Below are 18926 nucleotides of genomic sequence, written 5' to 3' on the forward strand. Positions count from 1 at the left end.
TGCTCCTCCCTGTTCACACATCTGCTGCTGTGATCCGGGGTGCTGTAGTCTCTCCCCTGAGTGGGCGATTGTTAATCAGCTCCCCCTCCCCACTTCACTTGACAGCCACAACGTGGGATTTCTCTCAGCGCCGATCCACTGCGAGCTTCCTCCTTTCCTTTCCTCCGGTCGCGTGCGCTCGACCTCCTCCCTCCTCCACCATCCGGGTCTACTTCCTCTGTTGCTCGCTTCAATCATCATGGCACACTACAAGAATGGCTATCCGATCTACGGCCAATCAACGAATTCCCCTCCGGCCTCAGCGCAGCCCACCCGATATGACCTGTATGCCACTCAGCCCACCAGCCCACAACTCCGACGCATGCCTAGCTACAACGTGGGGGACGATGCAGGACTTCTGGGATCCGCCCAGCCGCAGAATGCCAGAGCGACCGAGGTGAATGCCCGTTATGGAGCTCAGGAGCACGAAGTCCATGCAGACCCACGCTACGCGCATCTTCCCACTCCCTCCTCCCCTCAGATGTCTCGCACTCGCGCATCCTCGCAGTCCAGCTACCAATACCAATACACCTCGTCGGTCTCCGCCGCTACGTCCCCCACTCAGCTCGCGTATAATCCTCAACAGTACGCGCTGCCGCCCACTCCGTCCCAGCAGCAAGTCGGTTTCAGCCCGATCGCATACTCGGGTCCAGCCTCCCCGCAAAGCAACCCGATCGCTTCTGGTCATCAACCATACAACCCCGCGGCCTACCAGACTGCCAGTATACACTCAGCTGCGATTCAACGACAACCATCCTTGACGTATAACCAGGCTCCTCCCACCCCGCAGACCTACGGACCTCCTCATCCACAACTCCCACCACCGCCGCCCCCTCCCCGCGGCCCGGACCATCCCTATGGAAGCAGACCGGCTGCGCAGTATGGAGGGGTGTCTCCGGCTGCGCAGTACGGCTTTGCACAACAGTCCTCCTATAATATATCCTCGCCCGCGACTTTTGGTCCTTCCGATCCGAATCCTCCCGCTTCTCCTCCGTACGTAACAAGCGCCCAAATGTCGAGTTATGTCCCTCAATCCCCCCGTCGATCCGATGCCGTTATGCCTTCCGCTTCGGATGATCAACCTCCCATGCCCCCAGCGCATTCGTCAATGGGAGACGACATCTATGCAAAACGTGCAAGCTTGACACTTTCCGGCAGCGGCAGGTCCTTGCCAACTCCTCCCGTGCACCAACTCCAGTCCCCGGTGTCACCGCGCCGCACAGATACGCTGACGCGACACCCTCAAGCTCGGCCCCTGCCGGGTCCACCGGTAGATGCGGAAACCGACCTGTATGCCGACGCAGAGGATCCATCTTATCGACTCTCTCCTGATGAAAGTCACACTCATACCAATGGAAGCATGGCCACTGGAACGGGTCAGTATGTGAATTACGACGCCTATAGTGACGACAGCGATGCGGAGGCAGCGGCAGGTCTGGCAATGTTGCAAATGGCCGATGAGGAGGATCGCGCTCAAGCCGAGCGGTTGCAGGACCGTGCGCGACGAGAAACCAACGCATCGATCATCAGTGCTTACGGAGCGCGATCAGACACAGGGGCAACATCTCCCCTCACTGACTGGCCTCAGGATGACCAATTCTCCTACGCGGATGGTAGCTATGGCGGAACAGGAGGATACGATGAGAATGGCTACGCCACTGATGGCTATGGTGATGATCGATTGCCAGCCACTTCGGGCTCATTGAGGGGTTCCCATCTGTCGGCAGATGATCGCGACGACTATGCGGAGGACTACGATTATCCGCCCACGCTTGACTCGGCTGGATACCCTTATGCGCAGATGCCTCATCATGCCCGAGTGGATGCTGGCGGCACGGGAGGGTTGTCCGAGCCTGGGGCTTATCAGCGCCGAATGAGCTTCGATTATGGTGATGAGACTAACGGCCCGCTGGGGGAACATCAGGACCTCCAGCAATCGGAAAGCGATAGCTCCGGCCAAGGGGGTGAACCAGGGGACCTCTTCTTTCATCCCGGGATGCGGCCCCTGCCTCCAGCTCCGGTCGAACCGGCCAGCAACCCGAACCTTCGGTCTCACTTGATGCCGGCCGGAACGTATCGTCACCAGGACCAAGCGGATGTGCGGGATGCTACCCAGTATTCTCCCTCTTATTTTCCTGTTGCTCCTGATTCCTACAACCCGGCCGTGTCCAATTCTGCTCAAGTGCCACGGTCCACATCTCTATCGAGCCATCCAATTGGACCTCGTACTGACCCCCCTATCAGATCGAAAACGGATGCAGATCGGGCCAAGTACAAGCAGCAACAAGAGTTGCTCCGGCAGCAGCAGTATGGTGCGCTTAGGTTTGACGATTCTCCTGATGCTGCTGCGGCAGCGATGGCGCTCGATCTGCCTGCCATCCCCGCTGGACGCCGCAAAAAGTTCAACCCCGCTAAGCTCTCATCGGAGCACTTCCGTCGCTGTTCGGAGCCGTGGGCGTTGAGCTCTGTCTTGTCCTGGATTCGCGAGCTCAGTGAGGAGGAGACGGACCTGAAGGAGCAGGCCATTGTGGATGCCATTGTGGCCTTATTCACCCACAAAGTCCCCACCATGAACATGGCGGACGCTGAAACCTTGGCTGCCCGTGTGGTGAAGAACATGCTCACCGAAGAGGCTCTTGTGAAAGACGAAGAGTGGGTCAAATTCAGTTCGGGCACGATATCCGGAGTCCTATTCCAGATTACCGGCACGGGATGCTACTCCCCCCGGTTACACGAACATGAAACGGAGGTGTTCGGCCGGTGCTACTCCCATCACTGCATGCGAACGCTAAAGAAGGTGAATTTGAAGGCGCAAATGATGGAAGCGGAGAAGAAGGCCGAAGACTGGGTCACTTTCTACAAAGTTCCTAAGGAGATTTGGGAGACATATCCAAAGAAGGAGATTGATCGCCAAAACAATCTCCACGAGATTGTAACCACCGAGGACTCGTTCATTGCTCAACTCGACGTTCTGCGAGAGCTCTACCGCGATCAATTGACTCAGCTGCAGCCCGCGGTGATCAAGCCCAAGCGTCTGAGCAAGTTCTTGACTGATGTTTTTGGAAAGGTGGATCCGGTCAAGAAAGTCAATGAGGACTATCTTCTTGCGCAACTCAAGTACCGTCAGAAGGAGCAGGGGCCATTCATTGCTGGTTTTAGCGATATTTTCCGTGAATGGATTCGAAAAGCCAGGGCTGTCTATATTGAATATGCGGCCACCTTCCCTCACGCCAATTATCTTGTTCGCAAAGAAGCGGAGGTGAACGTACCTTTCCGGCAGTTCCTCAACCAAGCCCGTGACCATAAAATGTCGAATCGTTTGAGTTGGGATACCTATCTCAAAGCTCCAATCACACGTATCCAGCGCTACACTCTGCTTTTGACCACTGTGTATAAGAACATGGTCAAAGACTCGGAAGAGAAAGCAAACCTTGCTCAGGCTATCGAAGAGATCAAGCAGGTGGCTCTGGAGTGTGATGCCAAAGTGGGCGAGATGACCAAGAAGGTCGAGCTGATAGAGCTCAGCTCGAAGCTGCAGCTTCGCCCGGAGATGAAGAAAGAAGTGGAGCTGAACCTGGAACATCTGGGCCGTCAAATCGTTTTCCGAGGAGACCTGCAGCGACCCGGCACGCGAACCCGTTTCTTGGTGGACACACATGCCATTCTCTTTGATCATTACTTGGTGCTGGCCAAAACATTTACGACTCGTGACCCGTCGAGGACGATCAAGTACGAGGGATACGATGTTTCGAAGCTGCCGATTCCTATGGACCTCCTGGTCTTGGAGAGCACCAACGATGATCCCGTGGTCAAATCAGCGGTTCGTGGCGTGGCTGCCATGACCCAACCGCAGGCCGTCAATCGCGGTGTAGGCGGAAACACTTTAGCTCATACTGCTAGCGGTAACTCGGCCAGTTCTGGAAACTCAGGCTCGAGCAAAACGATGGTGCCTGCAACTGTGCTGGAAAGCTCCAAGGATGATAAGATCCTGTATCCATTTAAAATCAAGCACCTGGGAAAGAATGGGACGTACACGCTGTATGCCTTCTCTTCCCAGAGTCGACAGGAGTGGTGTGATAAAATCACCGTGGCGAAGACGAAACATGCCGCTGCATTGTTTGCACAGAACGCCGAACCTTTCAGACTCCGAGTGCTGGCTGACACTGCCTTTGCCACGTCTGAGGCTGCTCTGCCCCCAACGAGCGTGATCATTGATGCCACACCTCTTGACAGAGCCATCAGGGATGTGGAAGAGCGGTACGCAGGCTCACCACGCCCGCCTCCTGTTTGCCGGACTGCGGTTCACTGTGCTACGGTCTTCCAGCAACCCCCAGGCCGAATGATGTGTGCTATAGGTACCGACTACGGAGTCTATATCTCAGACTACAATGACCCTCGTGGCTGGGTCCGGGTAAGTTATGATTTCTCAGTCAATCAGCTTGACACTAATGTCCCGCTTTAGGCCATACCAATCATCCGAGTCACTCAAATCGCGGTCTTCGAGGAATTCAACGTTTTCGTGCTCATAGCCGATAAATCCTTGATAGCGTATCACTTGGATGTTGTCTGCCCTCCGGGTGGCGTTACCACCCAGACAACGACTGATTCGGCCCGTCGCGCACCGCAGAAACTGTCAGGTAGCCGCGAAGTAGGGTTCTTCGCAGCAGGTCACATGAAGGATCGTACATTGATCATGTACAAGAAGCGAGATGGGCTCTCGTCCACATTCAAGGTTTGTCTCTTCGTCGCCCAGGCCTCAGTACATTTTACTTATTCAGTTCTAGATCCTCGAACCAGTGGTGCAGAAGTCATCCAGCAGTCGAACTCGTCTGTTTTCGCGCCGTTCGCAGACTGAGTTCTTCCGCGAGTACGATGAATTCTACATTCCCTCGGAATGCTACGGTATCAACCTGTTCCATTCTTCTCTGGCTATCTCAACGCAGAGGGGTATCGAGATTCTCACCATTGACAAGAAATACACGTGGTCCGTCCCTGACTTCCGTTCCGAGGCTCCCCCGGAAGCGCAGGCCCAGTTGACCAGCATTGCCCATCGCATTGGCACTCTGCGCCCGCTGGGTATGTTCCGACTCAGCGATAGCGAGTTCTTGGTGGTGTATACGGAATGTGCCGTGTATGTCAACAAGCACGGCGACGTGTCCCGCAGCGTGGTCATGGAGTTTGTGGGCCATGCTCATTCGGCGTGTCTGTACGGCCGTTTCCTTATTCTCTTCAATGATGATTTCGTCGAAGTGCGAAATGCGATGAATGGTCGCCTTCGCCAGGTGATCCCGGGTCATGGTGTTGTCTGTCTTGATGATGGCAGTAGCATGCCCGGGTCAGGCGCCAACAGCATCCCCACGAACTCCGGAGGTTCCGTGAACCTTTCCAGTGGACTGTCGAATGGTAGTGCGCTCGCAAGCAGTGGCCGTACGGTCAAGATCTGCATGCAACATCCGGAATACGAGCGCAGCCAGCTGATTCTGGAGTTGATCGAGAACGAAGGACAGAAGGACTAAACTGATGAAGGGATCTGCGTCAACATCGTTTCTTCGGCTAAGTTCGGGTTCTACTAGCTGCCACTCTGCTGTGATTTCAGCAGTGCAGTATTCTCTTTCTCGGGCTGTTCCAGCCCATTTGCATGTTCTCTCTGCCGATGCGATCGATCGGCATGGATCATCACCCCCCAAAACTACTTCCTTACATAGACCCCTTCCTTCTCTTCTCTTGACTTCACTCGAAACTCTTCCTTACCCACTTCTTATCTTATACCCCAGACTTTTTCTTCTACATCTTGCCCATTTCTTTTTAATCTTCTTTTCGATCTTGCCGAATGGATGTCCGAGCTTTTGGATAATCACTTTCTCCATAGATTCAGCCCGGCTCACATCCGACATCCATGTCTGTTTGTCCGTCGTACGCACAGCGAAGCCAAATAATCCTTTCAATCAACCGGTTAGATGATGTGGAGATGTACATACATAGATAATGGAGATACATACATATTGCAGACATCGTGCTTCAATTATTATGGGCTGTCGATGCGAGGATGGTAGTAGGTATTGTCGGAGGTAGCCCAGCAGACATGAATTGACTGCTCTGAAGATGACACAATCATCATATATTTGAGCATACCTCATCAGTACATCACCGAGTCCGATGTGGTGTAATGGCTAACATCGCTGTCTCTCACACAGCAGCTCGGGGTTCGATTCCCCGCATCGGAGATTTCTTTTATCTTTTTGGTGGGTGTCTGTCGCTCTCCTCTTCTTAGTAGCTATCGATAAGGCTTCATGTTTTTATCTTCAAAAAGGAGCTTAGAGTTGTGGTTTCGTTTTTACCTTTCTCATTCATCCCTTTAACCGGAACGATCTTATGAGGTAACCAAGCCCGTGTTAAAGGTTCTGTCGATGTCATCCTGCCGATCTTCGCCTAAAGGTACACACACCCACGCTTCTGCTAAACCGACCACGAAACGCAGAGTCGGGATAAAATCAGCTTTGAAAGTGCAAGATACCATCTGTGAACTTCAATTAGCTATGGAGTTAATCATCCTGCTATGAGGGAAACACATTCACGTCCTTTGAAAAACTGCTGGTGTATGCGTGCGTTGCGGAAGCAGCGATCCCTGGAGTCAAGGATATGAGGTTTAGCAGATATAAATACTGAAACGGGTCCAATCAGGCCGGCAAATTCATACTATACTCCAAATCTAAAATCGGTCGCTTAACTACAAAACTGTGATCATTTCAATGATCTTTTTTCAAGGGAGATGCTTCTGGATAATGGCTGAAGTGGTACTTGAGTACTTGATATATCATCAATTGGACAGTTTCTACCTGTTGTTTAGATATCTAGAGCTGGAGCGAGAATGGTAGGTCAGGTGCGGAGAGAGATATATCGCGAGCAACACATTAATAAAGAACCCCCTAACTCCCCTCCCCTCCAAACACACTGAATGCTCTGGCCTCTACTTGGTATCCAGCTCGTTATCAGAGGAAACTGCCTAAGCGAAGTCCTATTTCCTAAACTCCATAGCACGAAAAGCCATACATACATGCATGCAAACATACATACGGTCATACACATGGCGATGACGGCTACATACAATCACTATCAACAATACCATCGACAGCCATCTGTCTTGTCTGAATGCATTCCATGAACATGCATTGAGAGACAAACACATCAACTAAAAAGAAAGGTATCTAAGCGACAGCCGATATAAACAGGCATAAGAGGAATTGGAATTGCAGGCCAACCTTCCAGGGCAGGTAAGGTGAGAGCGATGGATCTTTCTTTGTCTTCAGAGAATATCTTTAGGAGATTCATATAGGGAGTAGGTGGAGTAGTAATTGTGGGGCTGTGTGGGGACGAAGGAAATGGAGTGGATGAAGGAGGGTGGGTAGATATGTAAGTTGGTAGGGGAGCGGTGGAATGGAACGAGTGCGGAGGAGAGAGCCTAGCTCGGGGAATGTCTATAGTTTACGACTCGAATTCGACTTTGCTGACCACGTTGTCGGGTGCATGAGCTGCTGCTGTCGAAGGAGCCTGAGTATTGTCATGGTGACTATCTTTGTCATCAAGGAGGGAAGCGTCGTCCTTGCCGCGCATGCTGACGACCTCGGCGCCCTCGAGGAGGTCACGATCGGCATCCCGTACGCTACGGCGGTCCGGATCAGCGCCGTACGCGCCAGCTCCCCAGCTGGAAATGCCCCCGACAATGGACGGAGCGGAAGTGGGGCCAGTGCGGCCATCGTATTCTTCCTCGTCCTCTTCGTCTTCCTCCTCACCGCGACCGAGGGCGTTGCGTTCCAGCTCGCGCTGCGCTTCGTCCATGCGCTTCTTGACTTCGGCGGCCATGCGGATTCCATCAGACACGATGTTGTCCAGAACGCCGCGAAGTCCTCGGCCGGGAGGTACAATACCACCCGATGCGCCCCCAACAGAGGGAGCCGACATGGCGCTACTCTGGGGCTTAGGTGCGTTGATATTGGAGAACGTCGTAAGATTGGACGAGAGGGACGAAGCGGTTGCAGCATATGAGCCATGGTCGGAGAGGTGGAACGACTGGGGGAAGTAAGAGTCGAAGAATTGTTCCAGGAGCTCATCAGCTAAAATGACCATGCGGAACGTGGGCAGTGTGATGTGCAGAGGGTTGTTAGGATCAAGAGCCGGGTTAGCACTTTCGGAAGCGGTTCGATTGTGTTCGGAGTCACGCTTCTCTCCCGCAGCGAGCTGAGCAGGCTTTTCCGTAACCGCTGTGTGGTCGGATTTGGTATCATCGTCCAGATCAAGCAGGTCCTCTTCTTCATCGTCACCGATACTGAAAGACCCTAGTTTGTCTGCAGCTTCATCCGCGTCTTGCTGAGCTTCCGCTGCCTTGGCCCCGGGCTTGCTGGGGTCGGCATACTCGAAACAACGCCTAATGAAGGAGCTGACACTTCCCAAAAATTTCTCATCGGTGCTCAGCTTATCTTCACCATGAGCGCCATCATTCCCTTTCAGGTCGTCAACAGACTGAGTCGGGGTAATGGTGCCTTCAAAGCCTCGTCTGGAGAGGAACAACAAAGCCTCGGACATGCGAAGAATACCTTCTCTATCAACCGTGCCATTTCCTTCATCATCATAGAGATCGAAGAAGTACTGGATGTTGTTCATGATGTCCCGCGGGCCCTTCAGCCGAGCCAAGCCGTTGACAACGTTCTGCAAGCTGATGCCCTCCTCTGGGTCAGTCGCCCATTTCCGGTAGAGACGTTGCATAAATTCGTGATCGGTTGGTTGGTTCTTGGTGTTCCACGCGGCTGCCTTGCCCCATCCTCGGAAGCTGTTGGAGCTCTGCTCGCTGCTCGAAGACTTGCGCGGCGAATCCGAGACAGCCCACTTCGCGGTGACGGCGAGAAACTCGCGGAAGGCGTCATAGTCCATATGCGTCGGGCTAGGGCCGAGACCGACACGGCCGACCTCTCGATCAACGGGAGGCCCAAGAATGGAAGTCCTTTCGACCCTCTTCTTTTCCTGACGTCTTCTCTCTTCTTCCTGCAACTTCTGCCTCTGCTGGTTGTCATACAAGACTTCATAGTAGCGGTCATAGATGGCACCAAGGTCGTCCATGCTGAGTTTCTTGCTGTCGGGACCCAAGTTCCGAATGGATGTACGTTTGGCGAAACTTTCGATATTCTCCAGCACGGCGTCCTTGTGCTTTTCTCGCTGCTCGATAATGGTCTGATGCGTAATCTGGGAGAACTCCTTGAAGGCCACCACCATCAGCTCCTGGAAACGAGTGATCGCGCGTAGCTTAGGGTTCTCTGATCTGGGGTGAGCCGACTCATCCAGGCGTGAGAAGTACGACTTGAGGACAGAGATGAAAGATCCGTCGTCTTGGATATCCAAAAGTTCCTCGCCATTGATTCGGAGGATAGCCAGCCCGACCTGGAACAGAACCTTCGGCCCTTCTAGGAAGAAGACATCCAGAACGCGGAAAGCGAAGACTAAAGGCATCGAGTTAATGTAGAGGGACAGAAACCAGGGAAGGGAGACCACGGAAAGCTGGACGTCGGACTTGGTCAGGTGCTCCCATAGCACAGGCATAGTTTTCTCGACAAGAGACTCGAAGACTTTCTGGTCGAGTAGAGTACCGTACATGGTAGTCGAATAGTAGCCCGGCAAAAGCCGATCGCATAGTACTGAGAGCAGAAAGAAAGCTTGCGCTTCAGACATGTATCTGGAATGATAGGTTAGCCCATGGTCACAAGAAACAACGATACGGCAAAACCGCGTACATCAGAAGAGCCGCAACGACGATGTTCATCGCCTGACAATATCCGATCTCCGCATTGATCCAGCTGTAAGCCGTGAGGACTCGTCGAAGGCGCCCGATACCTTCCTCGCTTTGAAAGCCGGCATACTCTGGCAGACTGCGGTTTAAGTCCTTCTCGATCTCGTCAATCGCCAGGGACTCTTGCCCCGAGAATTTGGCCAGCGTGTCTGTGTATAATTTCGGCGACCTTAACCGGAGGTACAACGAACCGGACGTGACCTCCCAGACCTCCCCACGGAGGCGATTCGGCAGACCAACTCGGATCAGTTTATGGAAGGTAGGCTGGCGGATGAGCGTCGCGTTGCGACCGTTTTCTACAGAAGTCATACTCAACATACGTCTCAGACATTGAAAAGGCTGTTTCCACACGGAAGAGTCATACCTCGAAAGTACTCCCCCCACAATCGCATTTTACTGCGGTCGCGAAGTTTGCGAGCATCGCCAGGATAGCGAAAGATCATCCCCAGCCCGGCATCAGGCGGCTGCCGCACGTCGGAGGCATCGCCATCCTGGGCTTTCCCCTTGGCCCCGGAGAGTAGATATTCCGAGTAACAATCATTTACGACTATGCGCAGATTCTCGATCTCCTTCATGCCCTCCCGCAGTCCTTTCTTCAGCCCGTCGCAGAACCGCTCGCAGGCCTGCCTGCTTCCAGCCAGCTGGATGGTGAATCTCTGCGGGATAAAGCCCGGAGGTTGTTGCTTGCCCAGCGCGCCGTTCCATGTCGTCAGCGCCAGGGAGAAGATGTGGCTGAGGCTGTTCAGCCGTTCCACTCGCCGGATGCAGCACAGCGGGATAGTGAACCCGTTGCCAGATGGGCCTGTGCCGTTGGTCTGGCCGGCCCAATGTGTCGAGGCCGTGAGACTAGCGGAGGGGTGGAAGCTCGTGGCCTGTGTGGAGAAGCAGAGAAACCGCTCACTCAGGTGGAGTCGCCCGGCATATCGGTTGCCGGCGTGGTCGAGGTTGCGAGGGCCATCTCCGGAGGTATGCGGAACAGGAAGGATGAGTTCGGCGGTGATCTCTTGTAGCGGATTCTGGGAGTCTGGAAGTCGGAATTGCTGGCGAAACAAGGAGGCCTTGGAAGGGTTGCGATCGGAGGAAGTGAGCGTCGGTAGGGTGAAATTGGCCGGGTCGATGAAAGACTGGGCCTTCTGAACGAATGACGTCCACTGCATCATGCCGTCAGTGGAGAGCAGCACAGGCTCCTTTATGGGTAGTAGGAAAATATAATAGAGAAAGGAGGTGTGTTCGAATGCGCCGGAGTCAAGAGTATAAGGCTGGCTGGCTGGCTGGCTGACGGGCGGGCGGATGCGGGAGCTGCTGGAGCTCAGACGGCGAGCAGGACGGAGCCAGAAAGGTGTAAGGAAAGGTCGATGGTAGTCATTTAGGCAAGATGGATCATAATATAAGATCAGCGCAGCATAATTCGAGTGTAGAGATCCAACTGCGAGTGACAGAAGGACTCGGAATGAGGATGTTTGGAGAGAAAGAGGAGAAGGAAGAGCAGGAAGAGGAGGGGAAGGTCTCCGGGCGATGATCGTTCCTGGCCGCCTTCCGCATCCGCCATCACGTGATGCATATCACTGCTGAAGTGAGACATGGAAAAATAGGTCGACTCTGACTCAGTGGGGTTATCGTAATAAGCAGCTTAAGGCTTGCAAGAGTCCTTAGAGTACGGGCTTATTCCTAGTTCCATTACATAAGGTACCTCTGGAAAGAAAAGGATAGTTGCTACACTAAAGACTAACATCCTAAAAGTCCAGACCTGCTTTTGACAGACTAAGACCAAATACAAGATCACTGCTAAGACACCTGCAGGACGAAGAAGGAAAGGAATTTTTGAACGAAGGAGGTTATATCTGACACAAACGGAAAAACAACAGACGAGGACTTGTTGATATCAATCTATTTGCTAGAATTTGCAGCATTACTCCCCCAGCATCACATCGTGGCCATATGGGGATACGAGATTTCGATCGTTCCAACCGGAAGAGGCTCTGCTGCAACTCATGAGAACCGGCACTCAGTGCTTGCCGGAAACGTCCTCAAGCACGGCTTCCTCGTCACTGTAAGCAGGAGGGAGCTCGTCGGAGGCTTCAGTCATGAGACCCTGCTTTTCGGACACGGTGCCCTGCTCGACGGACTGCTTGGGAGCAGAGCGGCGGTACCGCTGCCACATAAAGACGACGATCTGACCAACCAACATACCAAGGGCGCTGGCAGCCAAACCAGCCAAGACACCGAGGATAGCGGGGACGACAATGAAGCGGACGACGCGGTGAAGAGTGTGGGCCAAGCGGTCATGGTGGTGGTGGTGCATGTGATGACCATGAGGACCGTCAAACTTGCCCATGTCACCCTCAAAGCCGTGATGACCCTCAAAGCCATGGTGACCCTTTCCGTCCATCTCGGGGAGGGAACCTCCGGGGAAGCCCTCGGGGTCGGGCTTTCCATGGCCGTGCTCACCGTGGTGGTGGTGAGGGTGGGGAGGGTGATCGTGATCGAACCCGTGGGCATCCCCACAGTGATGGCCTTCAGGTCGGGGGGCGAAGTCGAGCATCCGGGCCTTGGCCGCGGCGAACAAGGAGCGCATGCGGTCGAACAGAAGCTTGCGGAGGCACTTAGGCTTGCCACGGCACTGGGCCCAGGAGCCGCGGTCGGGAGTGGTTTCTTCGATCTCGGTCTTCGCCATGAACAGTTCACCGGTGTTGGAGTCGTGGATGAGGGTGACGGCTACAGTGTCGAGGGGAACTGGGTGGCTGTCAAGGTCGAGAACTGTGAAGCGAACTTCCACGAGATCCATCGGATCTTCCGGGAAGGTTGGAATAGGCATCTCCTCGACGGCATAGCCAACGGCGATAGGGTCGGACTCTGCACCATCGGAGAGTCGGTGCTGAACGGCGGTGATCAAGGTCGGAGGAGGGGGAGGGAAAATCTGGCGACCGTTGGCCAGGAGGAAGCCGTCTTCGATGGTGAAGTCGAGCGTCTGGTGAGAGTGGACAAGAACGTTAGCGCCCACTATGAGAGTATGCACATGATGGTATGACTTACAAGAGAGGTCTTGTGGCCATCAGTCCAGCTGACTATTCCATCCTCACTAACTTCACGGAAAGGACATTCGGTGCAGGCAAGCTCAACTTGCGACTGCTGAGGGGCGTAGGCCTCTAGAGGGTGGAAGGGAGGGAAATCGGCTTCGGGGGCGATAGACTCGCCCTCAACTTCGGGGATAACCAGCAGGGCTTTGGCACCGAGGGCCAGAGTGCCCCCTACTAAGCACGAGCGAAGCTGCATAGTGGATGGATGGATATTGGAAAGGATGGGGAGATTTAGGACATGCACATGAAATGAAAGGAGCGGATGATGTTCAACAAACACAAAGTAAAGTAAGTGAGTTAGATAGATAGAGTGTGGTTGACAGAAGTAGAGATGAGACGAAGAATAAAGAGAGCAGAGTAGAAGGGAAGAAAGAGGAGTGGGATGGGCGACCTAAGGAGAAAAATACAGTTGTCGTACGTAGTCGGCGCAGGCGACTAGACTAGTCGGAGAAAGACAAGACAATTAAGGCTGGATGAATGGAGTGGATAGAGTGAATGGAGTGAATGGAGTGGGATTGAATGGTGATGGGCGCGCGGACGGGCTTAGCGGCCGGCGCTTTTGATCTCTTTTTGCCGCCGAGCACTTGAAACTCAGGAGCCATCAATGCCTGAGAGCCTGAGAGAGGGGGCTTGGATGCCTGGGGCCAGTCTCGGGGGGCAAATTCAATTGCTGATTGGTTGAAAGGAGCGCTGTGACGGGTCTGATGACGCACTGGTCCTTGGATCGCTAGTCCTTTTCCAGAATAGCTGACGCATCCCCCCTTGGGCCCATTCAGTCCGACTCTGCACGTGACTCGACAATGCTCGAAATGCTGCTCGAAATAGACCTGACGCCCAAGGTTGATTAACTCAGCTATCCATGATTCTCCTCGATTTTATCCCCGATACAGTAATTAAGTCCGGGCAAAGCGCGTATTTCTTCTTCAGGCAGCAGCACTCTCATACGAATACGGCCCGCTACACTATCCAGGTCAAGTACGTACTGTACGTAGTACACAAATAATGCAGCTTTAATAGGCTCTATCTATCTCTATTCAGATCCCCACACCCATTCCATCCGCTCAAAGCTTCGACGTCTTCTGCCCCTTCACATTAGGTACCGCATCTCCCGACAGTAGGAAGTCGGGATACTGAAGGGCGCCCTGAGCGGCTCCCCCAGCCGTCATGCGCCACGATGCCCCATCGACTAGCTCATACCATCAGTATCTTATCTCACCACCAAATCGGACCAGAAAACTTACCAACGAGTGTCTGGCCACTGACATAGCTGCCAGTGTCAGCAAACAGGTAGACAGTGGCATCGGCAATGTCGCGCACGGAGCCCAGCCGCCCCAGTGGCTGAGACTTGACATAGGCCTCCTTGTTATCGGTCGGCAGCAAACGATCCATGCCCTACACCCAGATATTAGCCCCAGACAGCATTGAAGTTCAAGCACGGAACATTAACGTACCTCCGTCGAGCCTATCGGACCCGGTGCAATGATGTTCGAAGTCACCCCCAGCGGCCCGAATTCGATAGCCACACTATGCGACAGCGCGTCCACGCCGGCCTTGGCAACCGAAACATGCGTCTGGAATGGCATGGTTCTGTAGTGAATGGTGGCGCTAACAAAGATGATCCGGCCTCCGGTACCCAGCGGAGATGGCTTGACTAGACGCACAATTGTCAGCACAAAACGCGGGAATGCGGCAACAGGGGGCTCCGATAACTCCGAGGTTCCGAGACTTACGTGTATCCGAGTTAATGCTGTGCTTCTTTGCCGACTCCACCAAGTAAGGTAGCGTCGCCTTTAGGGTGTTGTAGGATCCAAGGACATCGATATCGATGACCGACTTGAAAGCATTGGCAGACAGCTGGTTGATTGATGCCAGGAAGTTGCCGGCCGCGCCAGCACTATCTGTGAGTTAGTCAACAAAGCACAATAGACGAGGTCTCAAAGGTCTGGATTCATACATAACATAGTCGATGCCCCCTAGCTCCTTGACACAGCGGCTGGCGGCATCGTTGAGGCTCTCAACCTTTCGCACATCTACGGCTCCGATGCCGATAACCTTGGCTCCAGGGCGGGCGGTCGCAATGTCTTTGGCAACCTTCTCGGTCTTCTCGACATTCCGACCGATGATACAGGCGTTGGCGCCTAGATGTACGAGAGCACGCACTTGTGCGCTGCAGATTGTGCCCGCGCCTCCCGTACAGAAGACGACCTTATTCGCTGCCAGGGGGTGTCAGCAACAGTCAGCCTGCATGATAAGACCTGGCTTGTGAAAGGACTTACCAAAAATGCCATCCTTCCACGAGGCGCTGAGGTATTCTTCTTTCGGTAACGGCATGGTGGAGTTTGGTGGAGTTTTGAGTGGGAAATGTAATGAGTTGCAGGAGGGATGGATTAGAAGAAGGCCAGTTCATTCCATTCATGTGGTGTTCTTCTCCACAGTAAGCGGGTGAGCCCCAGTGGAAAGCCGCGGTTGTTGTTTGGACCTTCGGCAACCTCGGCTTTGCCGCCTTTTGATCTCCATTCTGCTAGTCCCCATTAGTTAGTCGTAGCCTGCCTGGGTGGCATAGTAATCATACTCATGTAACCCATGTATAACCTCACCCTCTCACGGTCATACATTGTGTGTTCACCTAGCAAAAGTCGATAGGTCTATTTTATAATATCCTTAGTATCTATCGTCCTCCTCGAAATCATCGCCATGATCATATGAGGAATAGTTATATTCCGCTTCCTCCATCATCGGGGGATCATCCAGATAAGTCGACGCTTCATCATCCCTGTCCGTGGAAACCACATTTCCTCCTCGAGCTTGCGGTCGGCGTTGTGAGTTATATCCAGAAGCGCCCTGTCCTGGCTGATAGCGCCGCCGACCTGGCTCGTACAATCCGCCCTGACCTGCGGGCAGTTTTTCTTTCCGATCAACGTGACTTGCTGGCTGTCCCCGACCTTGAGGCGGACGTCTAGGTGGATTGGAGCGAACATTCGATCGATAGTGGTCAGGGCGAGCAAGTTGCGAGTCAGCGGGTCTTCCGCGAGCCAAGCGTGCGGGCTGATACCGCGGACGGGGTGCGGTGCGATGGTAATCAAAATCGTCAGCTCGGATGCGATCGACTCGAGCAGCATCGAGGTCAGTGACCCCAGTCGCCTCCTGCAGATAGTTGTCGAACTGGTCGATCGCCTCCGCAACTCGTTCGAACTGCATCCAATCCAGGACAGGGCCGGTAGCGGGATCTTCGTCCTCGGGCTCTGGGCCGTCTCCCCAATTATCCAGGGAGCTTTTCCGTGTGTCGTACTGAGCCAGGGAGAAAGCGACTTGAAACGCATTGCGGATCTGGCGTCCGTTCCATCGCGCCTCGGGAAAAGAATCGAAGTACCATCCGGCATAGTCTAGAATGCCATCTTCGTTGATCGTCAACGGTGGTTCCCTCCATTCCTCGACTTGCGGCTGCTCTTTTCTCTTGGCTTCGATTCTTTTAAGCCGATCGATATTGGTCTGGAAGATGGCTAAGGTCTGATTTCGTTTTAGTGGCTCGTAGTACAGGCTCATATGAATGCGGGACTTGAATGCCTCGTCAATCGACCCCACCCTATTCGTGGTCAGGAAGAGAATACCGCTGTAGTATTCGAGTACACGGAGAAAGACTGGCCAGGAGTCAGTCAGCCGAGCCAGAGGATTTCATGAGCAAGCAACAGCATACCTGAAACTAGAGCATTTCGTTTGAAGTCAGTGATCCCCCTTCTCGAAAGGAAAATATCAGCCTCATCTAAGAGTAGCACACAGCCCCAGAGGTGCGCCAGGCGGGTAATATTGCTGAGCGCTTCCTCGACCTCGCTAGGCGTTAGTCCCAAGTCACCGCAGGTGATAGCAAACAGTGGTCTTTTGGCCGCCTGCGCTACGGTTTCTGCAGTGGCGGTTTTGCCAACGCCAGGGGCACCGTGCAGCAGGATAATCAAGCCGCTCCCTTTGCCCGGAATGAGGTCTTGACTGAGTTCCACTCGCGGGTGTTTCTTGCGCCATTCTTCACGCTTGAAGTGCGCCTGCACCAGTGACATCACCGTGCGCTTGTGGCTAGGCTTGATTTTCAAATCTCGGAAGGCATTTGTATGCGCCATTACTGGCTGTAGAGACCAGATATCCACCATTACGAACTTTCGTTCTCGTAATACATACGCCATGAGACGCCGCGGGAAAAGAGCAACATTATCTCCAGTGACTTGAGTAAGTTTCGTGTCGAGGCCGATTTGGAAGGACGGTTGACTCTTCAGCCAATTGTTGAAATTTCGGTTGAATGAGCAGTCTCCAAGAACCAATCTCTCCTTGGTGGAATGAAGTAACCTTGTACGTTTCGCATCTGACCAGTGCTTGATTTCGATATTATCTTCGCCCAGTGACCAAAAGTCTGAGTCCAGGTAATATCTGACAAATTCAGGCTTGCATGCCGGGTACCGCTGGTATCCTTCGGCCAGATCAATGATCACCTCACTCTCGATGTGCTCTGGTGTCTTAAAGTCCGTCATCAATTTTCCGGTAGGAGTGTTAATGACCGTCCACCCCTCGTAACGCAGGTGCCGCTCATTAATCAGTGATTGAAATCTCTCGCCCTGCGCTTTTAGACGAGCAAAGATATGCTCGGAGTCCTTTGCAAACCGCAGCGGGTAAACAGGCAGCGACGTGATATCCCTCTCTCCTTCGAAGTACTGAATCTTGAAGACGTGCTTGACTGCTCCGTATGATTCACCGTCGTGGTCAACATGGTAACAGACTGCTTGATACTCTTGGGATTCCTCGCCAAGGTCGTTGGGATGACCATCTTTGGGGGTAGGAATCCATTCTCCACACAGTTTCCAGGCTGTTTGAGTCATCGACTTCGATTTCGGTGATAATGGCTGGCTCGAGCTCTGAGACTCCTCTCCATCGGGCGGAGAGTAAAGCATTTCGTCATATTTAAGAAGCAACCAAAGATCACCGAAGCGGACCTTTTGTGGTGCGGATCCCCTGAAGCGCTCGAAAAGGGGATATATCTCCTTGTCCACAAAATCTACATAGCAGCGCATATGTCTCAATGCCGTAATACTGCTCATCTCCGGGCCAGTGGGATCCATTTCTGCTTCTTTCTTTTCATCCGTCTCGTCACCAGCCTTCTTGTCCTGAACCGGCGGTGTCTCCCTTGTCACTATAGTCGTTTGCTTCAGACCAGAAGACTCCAACCTCTCGGCGTAAGCCCATGTCTCTTCCAAGTTCTCGAGTGCTTCTTTCATCTTTGAGCGAAAGACGATGAAAAAGTGAAACGGCCGAAAAAAGGTCCATGGCCGCGTGACATCCATGCCACTTGCGCCCGCCACATATTGAATGTAGCGTGTGATGGGTTCTGACTGAATGCGAATCCGCTGAATCCAGGTTCCCTGTAGATCAGGGCTCTCTGCGGTATGGTCCTGTGCCTGTCTGGTGTGTTCCAATTGCGAGTTGTTGATCTCGTTTCTCGTACCCGACCCGGCTCGGAGGACTTCAATGATATGGACACCATTCTCCAGTCCATGCCGATTTTTGAACTGGTCAAAGTTCATCATTTTGACAGCGGGGATTCTGGGCAGATTTTTAATCTTGTCCTGCCAGTCGTCTTGATCCGGTAACGCCCCTATACTATTGTATCGTTCCTTGTTCCCGGAATTATCGTATGGCGTACTGTCAGGTCCCGGATTTGGAATGTCTTTTGTCACCGACATAGGATGTTCTGCTTGGTCGCTGGCATTGGTACGTGACGCCGGTGAGACGGGACTGCGCTCTGCGATATCATTGGGCTTGTCGGAAATCTCTGGAGTCTCTACCTCCTCTTCTTCAAGACCCTGCTTTTGCTTCATAGGATTTCCGTCGCTTGCGTCAGACCTCAGCTGTGGAGGCTTCTCCGACACAAGAAGATTATCCATCTATGGCGGAGCAGGTGAAATCAGGACTGTAGAACAAAGCGTCTGGGGAAGAAA

The 18926-nt window shown here is 53.3% G+C and overlaps 5 protein-coding genes and 1 non-coding gene across 6 annotated transcripts; 2 read left to right on the plus strand and 4 right to left on the minus strand.

Moving 5' to 3' along the window:
* Positions 1-238: 238 nt before the first annotated feature.
* On the plus strand, positions 239-5555 carry ASPACDRAFT_47981 (putative Rho guanyl nucleotide exchange factor; the record flags this gene model as incomplete). The annotated part of the gene is made up of 3 exons (XM_020202040.1): positions 239-4450; positions 4502-4771; positions 4824-5555. The coding sequence occupies 3 exons, from the start codon at positions 239-241 to the stop codon at positions 5553-5555; spliced, it is 5214 nt and encodes a 1737-aa protein (XP_020051576.1).
* A 636-nt stretch (positions 5556-6191) lies between these two features.
* Positions 6192-6263, plus strand: ASPACDRAFT_t302. The gene has a single exon. It is a non-coding gene; the product is annotated as a tRNA-Glu (tRNA).
* A 1258-nt stretch (positions 6264-7521) lies between these two features.
* On the minus strand, positions 7522-11034 carry ASPACDRAFT_36474 (GTPase-activating protein; the record flags this gene model as incomplete). The annotated part of the gene is made up of 3 exons (XM_020200209.1): positions 7522-9760; positions 9819-10170; positions 10239-11034. The coding sequence occupies 3 exons, from the start codon at positions 11032-11034 to the stop codon at positions 7522-7524; spliced, it is 3387 nt and encodes a 1128-aa protein (XP_020051577.1).
* A 496-nt stretch (positions 11035-11530) lies between these two features.
* On the minus strand, positions 11531-13504 carry ASPACDRAFT_127208 (uncharacterized protein). The gene is made up of 2 exons (XM_020197007.1): positions 12908-13504; positions 11531-12842 (listed from the first exon to the last, which is right to left on the minus strand). The coding sequence occupies exons 1-2, from the start codon at positions 13145-13147 to the stop codon at positions 11880-11882; spliced, it is 1203 nt and encodes a 400-aa protein (XP_020051578.1). The 5' UTR covers positions 13148-13504; the 3' UTR covers positions 11531-11879.
* A 508-nt stretch (positions 13505-14012) lies between these two features.
* Positions 14013-15282, minus strand: ASPACDRAFT_55281 (SDR family oxidoreductase; the record flags this gene model as incomplete). The annotated part of the gene is made up of 6 exons (XM_020202977.1): positions 14013-14137; positions 14193-14343; positions 14403-14602; positions 14682-14845; positions 14906-15164; positions 15228-15282. The coding sequence occupies 6 exons, from the start codon at positions 15280-15282 to the stop codon at positions 14013-14015; spliced, it is 954 nt and encodes a 317-aa protein (XP_020051579.1).
* Positions 15283-16029: 747 nt separating this feature from the next.
* On the minus strand, positions 16030-18341 carry ASPACDRAFT_1489 (uncharacterized protein; the record flags this gene model as incomplete). The annotated part of the gene is made up of 2 exons (XM_020197142.1): positions 16030-16589; positions 16646-18341. Coding segments are annotated over 2 exons (2256 nt in total), but the record flags the coding sequence as incomplete, so codon positions are not given.
* Between the last annotated feature and the right edge of the window lie 585 nt (positions 18342-18926).

Source organism: Aspergillus aculeatus (assembly GCF_001890905.1).
Source record: "Aspergillus aculeatus ATCC 16872 unplaced genomic scaffold ASPACscaffold_21, whole genome shotgun sequence".
Lineage (NCBI taxonomy): Eukaryota > Fungi > Ascomycota > Eurotiomycetes > Eurotiales > Aspergillaceae > Aspergillus > Aspergillus aculeatus.